This window comes from Rhinichthys klamathensis, unplaced genomic scaffold, assembly GCF_029890125.1.
Source record: "Rhinichthys klamathensis goyatoka isolate OS25496 unplaced genomic scaffold, OSU_Roscu_1.1 h1tg000509l_1, whole genome shotgun sequence".
NCBI classification, from domain to species: domain Eukaryota; kingdom Metazoa; phylum Chordata; class Actinopteri; order Cypriniformes; family Leuciscidae; genus Rhinichthys; species Rhinichthys klamathensis.
The window spans coordinates 49062-55449 of record NW_026606990.1 but is presented as its reverse complement, the minus strand read 5'-3'; the positions used below and the strand labels follow the sequence as shown (position 1 = coordinate 55449).

Below are 6388 nucleotides of genomic sequence, written 5' to 3'. Positions count from 1 at the left end.
TCACGGGATATAGATTTTAAATCAAGTCACAACACTGTCAAAGTACACAATTCATGGGTATTTGAATAAGATAAAATAACCCAAGAATGGAAATTATTTTCACAACATAAACATTTTGTCTAAAAGCTCAAACAGAAGCATAAAAGAAAGAAAGAGGGGGGTACTTATTATTCTTACCTGTAGAGTAGAAGCGGCTGAGTCGCTGGTCTCGGTCACTCCTGTGCTCCTCGGTAAACTGGACACGATGTATCTCGCTCCCTTTGGCGCAGGCTGTCTGACCACCAGCTTTCCTTTCCTCGTCTCTGCTAGAAATAAACTGTACCAGTAGGCATCGTTGGAGACCAGAGTGGAATCCGCGATGGTCGAGTTCCTCTCGCTGATCACACTGTTCCTGCACGGAGGAGCCGCTTTGCTGGGCTTCGCTTTCTGACACTTCAGCACGATGGTCACCAGTATAGTGATGAGTAAAAGAAATGAGACAGAGCCCAGGCCGATCACCAGATACAGGTTTAGATCTGAGAAGATGTCATATTCCAAAGGCACCTCAGTATAGGTTTTGAGGGCGGTCTCCACCGTGGACAGTTTGATGGTGACTGTAGCAGAGAGCGCGGGCTCTCCGTTGTCTTTGGCGATCACCACCAGCCGCTGGTCTCGCGAGTCTCTGTAACTGAACATTCTCATGGTCCGGATCTCTCCGTTGTATTGATCCAAGCTGAACAACGTGGCGTCGGTGTTCTGGAGGAACTGGTACGTGATTCGAGAGTTGTGCACTGAGTCAGAGTCTATGGCGATGACTTTGGCTATCAGAGTTCCTTTATCTGTGGATCTCGGGATCTTTTCCTTCACCTCCGAGCCGTGCGCGCGCCATGGAGACACTATAAGCGGTGTGTTGTCGTTCTGATCCATGATAATAATGTGAACGGTCACGTTACTGCTGAGCGGAGGAACACCAGAGTCTCTGGCCTCGATGTGGAAAAGAAACTCCTTCTCCATCTCATAGTCAAAGGTCTTTAGCGCGTAAAGATTACCGTTCTCTGGGTTAATGGAGAACAGCATGGACATGGAGGTGTTCACTATTTCCTTCTCTATTATAAAATAAACTAGATACTGATTTTCATGGAGATCTGGGTCTACAGCAGTTAAAGAGCTCAGTGAAGCTCCAGGCGCGTTATTCTCCATAACAGGTATCGTGTAGAATGTCTGCGGGAACTGAGGAACATTGTCATTAACGTCCAGTAGCTCTAAAGTTATAGTTTCATTATCAGATAACGGCGGGTTCCCCCTGTCAGTGACGGTAATAGTGATGTCATATTCTGCAACCTTTTCACGGTCTAACGGTTCTGAAATTAATAATTCATAATAATTATCAGATGATTCTTTAAGCGCAAAAGGTAAATCATCAGAAATATGAATATCTACCTGTCCATTTTCTCCTGAGTCTTTATCACTCACACTAACAACTGCAATTACTGTATTTACAGGTACATCTTCTTTAACTGGACTTGTGAATGATTTTATGGAAATTTCAGGATGATTGTCGTTCATATCTGTCACTAAAATCTTTACTTTACACTTTCCAGAGAGACTATTAGCTGCTTTATCTGTTGCTATAATTTCCATATCATAGATCCTGAAATCCTCATAATTAATCATTTCTTTCACTCTGATTTCACCATTGTTAGGATTCAGACTGAATGTTTGCTGCGTTTTCTCTGATGTATACAAACTAAATGAGTAAAGTAAATCTGAATTTAATCCCTCGTCTTTATCTGTGGCGTTTAATTTCACTACAAGGCTTCCAGTAGGCGAGTTTTCTGTTAGATTTATAGTATAACTGTCTTTATCGAACTGAGGGGCGTTGTCATTAGTGTCCAGAACGCGCACAATAATGCTAGCCGTGCCAGAGCGCGCGGGGACTCCTCCATCCACAGCAGTGAGGATCAGATTATGTAAAGCTTGTTCTTCTCTGTCTAAATTCTTTTTCAGAATCAAATCAGCAAATTTTGATCCGTCTCTCCCTGTTTGTATTTCAATGTCAAAATGTTCGCTCTCACTCAAATAATACGTTTTTATCGAATTTGAGCCAATATCAGGATCCACCGCATTACTGAGCGAGAATCTCTCTCCGGCTGCTGTAGATTCTGATATATCCAGACTGATTGAATCCCTCCAAAACTGGGGAGCATTATCATTTATATCCACAATTTCAATTTCAATGTTAAACATTCGCACAGGATTCTCGAGTGTGACTTCCATTTTGATAAAACATGTTGTTTTTGATATACAGAGATATTCTCTATCCATCTTTTCTAAAATGTAGAGCTCTCCTGTCTCTTTGTTGACATCGAGATATTTTTTGTTAGACCTAATATCGAGTCGCATTTTTCGTCTGCTCAGTGTTTTCACATCCAGATCCAAATCTGACGCTAAATTAGCCACAACAGAGCCTTCCTCCATTTCTTCTGGGATAGAATAGTGCGTAACAGAGGACGCGGTGTCCAAAATAGCGGAGAAAAACAGAATGACCATTACATACCTCCAAAACTGTGACTTTACCAATCCCTCCATTCTGCAGCGTTTGAAATATTTGTATTCCTCGTGATAATGAAATGATCAAGAAACGAACAGGACACACGGAGCTCTTGTCATGGCGTGCTCCTTTGTGCGATTTCCACCTATGGAAATCTGTCATGGCGATTGTGAAAATATGACCAAAAACGTTTTCTTAGAGAACAGCGACGCTCAGTGAGTTTGGCCTGAACATACACAATAAGAGGAGAACAACTTTCTGTACAAGAAGTATTCTTTTATTTTACGCGTTATTTGTATTTTTCTGTTTTAGATTCCCGAGAAATGTGTGTTAATAATTCTCAAAATAGCACATCCAAAATACAAAAACAGACTTTGTAAAACAAATATTGATAATTGAGAAGAAATTAAATGAATTCAAATATGAGAGAAAAAAATGCTCTGACATTTTCTAAACCTGAGAAAAAAGCAGAATGCTGTACAGGGGCGCATGCACCACCTCTTCTCTAAAAATCTGAGAGAAAATTGAGCGTGAAACGTTATGTAAATATCTCTTTGATTATTCACGTGGATTGTCTTACCTGTAGAGTAGAAGCGGCTGAGTCACTGGTCTCGGTCACTCCTGTGCTCCTCGGTAAACTGGACACGATGTATCTCGCTCCCTTTGGCGCAGGCTGTCTGACCACCAGCTTTCCTTTCCTCGTCTCTGCTAGAAATAAACTGTACCAGTAGGCATCGTTGGAGACCAGAGTGGAATCCGCGATGGTCGAGTTCCTCTCGCTGATCACACTGTTCCTGCACGGAGGAGCCGCTTTGCTGGGCTTCGCTTTCTGACACTTCAGCACGATGGTCACCAGTATAGTGATGAGTAAAAGAAATGAGACAGAGCCCAGGCCGATCACCAGATACAGGTTTAGATCTGAGAAGATGTCATATTCCAAAGGCACCTCAGTATAGGTTTTGAGGGCGGTCTCCACCGTGGACAGTTTGATGGTGACTGTAGCAGAGAGCGCGGGCTCTCCGTTGTCTTTGGCGATCACCACCAGCCGCTGGTCTCGCGAGTCTCTGTAACTGAACATTCTCATGGTCCGGATCTCTCCGTTGTATTGATCCAAGCTGAATAACGTGGCGTCGGTGTTCTGGAGGAACTGGTACGTGATTCGAGAGTTGTGCACTGAGTCAGAGTCTATGGCGATGACTTTGGCTATCAGAGTTCCTTTATCTGTGGATCTCGGGATCTTTTCCTTCACCTCCGAGCCGTGCGCGCGCCATGGAGACACTATAAGCGGTGTGTTGTCGTTCTGATCCATGATAATAATGTGAACGGTCACGTTACTGCTGAGTGGAGGAACACCAGAGTCTCTGGCCTCGATGTGGAAAAGAAACTCCTTCTCCATCTCATAGTCAAAGGTCTTTAGCGCGTAAAGATTGCCGTTCTCTGGGTTAATGGAGAACAGCATGGACATGGAGGTGTTCACTATTTCCTTCTCTATTATAAAATAAACTAGATACTGATTTTCATGGAGATCTGGGTCTACAGCAGTTAAAGAGCTCAGTGAAGCTCCAGGCGCGTTATTCTCCATAACAGGTATCGTGTAGAATGTCTGCGGGAACTGAGGAACATTGTCATTAACGTCCAGTAGCTCTAAAGTTATAGTTTCATTATCAGATAACGGCGGGTTGCCCCTGTCAGTAACGGTAATAGTGATGTCATATTCTGCAACCTTTTCACGGTCTAACGGTTCTGAAATGAATAATTCATAATAATTATCAGATGATTCTTTAAGCGCAAAAGGTAAATCATCAGAAATATGAATATCTACCTGTCCATTTTCTCCAGAGTCTTTATCACTCACACTAACAACTGCAATTACTGTATTTACAGGAACATCTTCTTTAACTGGACTCTGAAATGACCTAATCGAAATTTCAGGGTGATTGTCATTCATGTCTGTAATTATAATAGATAATTTACATTGGCCGGATAATGGATGAGTTCCTTTATCTGATGCTATAACTTCCATATCGTAAATTCGAAAGTCTTCATAATTAACCATCTCTTTCACTCGAATTTCACCACTCTCAGGATTTAAACTGAATGCTTTCTGTGTCTTCTCAGATGTATAGAGACTAAATGAATACACAAGGTCGGCATTAGAACCCTCATCTAGATCTGTTGCGTTTAATTTAACGACCAGGCTCCCTATGGGTGAGTTTTCAGTTAAATTGATGATGTAGCTCTCCTCAAATTTAGGGGCGTTGTCATTTGCATCCAACACCCGAACGATGATACTGGCCGTGCCTGAACGCGGAGGGACTCCGCCATCCACTGCGGTCAGTACCAGATTATGAACAGCTTGGGTTTCACGATCTAGAGCCTTTTTTAGAATTAAATCCGCAAATTTGGAACCGTCCCTCCCCGACTGAATTTCAATGTCAAAGTGCTCATTTTTGCTTAGATAATAGGTTTTAACCGAGTTGGAACCGACATCAGAATCCACCGCATTACTGACAGAAAATCGCTCACCTGCTGGCGTAGATTCAGTGATATCTAAATTGATTGTGTCTCGTCTAAAATTAGGGTTATTATCATTTATGTCAGTGATTTCTAGCTCTATGTAAAATATTCGCACGGGGTTCTCGACAATAACTTCCATTTTTAAAAAACAAGTAGTTTTTGCAGGACACAGATATTCACGATCAATCTTCTCTTGTATGTACAGCTCACCTTTTTCTTTGTTTATGGCGAGGTATTTCTTATTAGCGATCACATCTAAACGGACGTTTCGTTTAATCAAAGTCTGCAGGTCAAGCCCCAAATCAGTGGCTAAATTTGCCACGACAGATCCTACTTCCATCTCCTCTGGAACAGAATAATGATTAACAGCCAGAGCCAAATGAAAAACCGCTGATAGAAGAAAAAACAGTGAGACATACCTCCTCCATGACCAGGCGTTCAAAGCAGAATCCATTGTCTGATCAAGTGATTATGATGCAAGGACAGTTCATCTAGCAACAAAGCATTGGATTTGACTCCAAAAAATGAGATGCAGAAAGAACTGTTAAAAAAGGGATAAAAGACGAAAAGTTTCCTCGATATACACCGCAATATTTAGTCTAAAACCAGAGACGCACAAAACAAGGGTTCTTCGCAAAATGGCCAACTGTGATAGTGACGTTGAAATTACGCTCACAATGATAGCCTATACTTTGTGAGATATAATTTGTGAAACCACAGCGCCACTTTGCGCACACACAGTGAGGTGCCTCAAAATTGTGCACAAGTTGTTAAAATATACACTGACAATCTATTCATGTATCTATATTTTTTTTATAATCTATTGTTTACATAGTTTAAAAAAATAAAAGTACAATTATTTAAATATTCTTACCTCAGAATTTGTGCTTCATAAGTAATAATGCATGTGAAAAAAGTATTTAAAAAATAAGCTATAATATGTGATCTTACCTGTAGAGTAGATGCGGCTGAGTCGCTGGTCTCGGTCACTCCTGTGCTCCTCGGTAAACTGGACACGATGTATCTCGCTCCCTTTGGCGCAGGCTGTCTGACCACCAGCTTTCCTTTCCTCGTCTCTGCTAGAAATAAACTGTACCAGTAGGCATCGTTGGAGACCAGAGTGGAATCCGCGATGGTCGAGTTCCTCTCGCTGATCACACTGTTCCTGCACGGAGGAGCCGCTTTGCTGGGCTTCGCTTTCTGACACTTCAGCACGATGGTCACCAGTATAGTGATGAGTAAAAGAAATGAGACAGAGCCCAGGCCGATCACCAGATACAGGTTTAGATCTGAGAAGATGTCATATTCCAAAGGCACCTCAGTATAGGTTTTGAGGGCGGT

The 6388-nt window shown here is 42.1% G+C and overlaps 2 protein-coding genes across 2 annotated transcripts; both read right to left on the bottom strand.

The window, feature by feature from the left end:
- Positions 1–99: 99 nt before the first annotated feature.
- LOC130072863 (protocadherin alpha-C2-like) lies at positions 100–2654 on the bottom strand. The gene has a single exon (XM_056238166.1). It carries the CDS (start codon positions 2566–2568, stop codon positions 100–102), a length of 2469 nt encoding a protein of 822 aa, XP_056094141.1. The 5' UTR covers positions 2569–2654.
- Positions 2655–3069: 415 nt separating this feature from the next.
- LOC130072845 (protocadherin alpha-C2-like) lies at positions 3070–5729 on the bottom strand. Its single transcript, XM_056238150.1, has one exon. It carries the CDS (start codon positions 5499–5501, stop codon positions 3093–3095), a length of 2409 nt encoding a protein of 802 aa, XP_056094125.1. The 5' UTR covers positions 5502–5729; the 3' UTR covers positions 3070–3092.
- Positions 5730–6388: the final 659 nt, after the last annotated feature.

Excerpts from the sequence above, each read along its gene's own strand:
- LOC130072863 (XM_056238166.1), bottom strand. The coding sequence starts at position 2,568 with ATGGAGGGATTGGTAAAGTCACAGTTTTGGAGGTATGTAATGGTCATT.
- LOC130072845 (XM_056238150.1), bottom strand. The coding sequence starts at position 5,501 with ATGGATTCTGCTTTGAACGCCTGGTCATGGAGGAGGTATGTCTCACTG.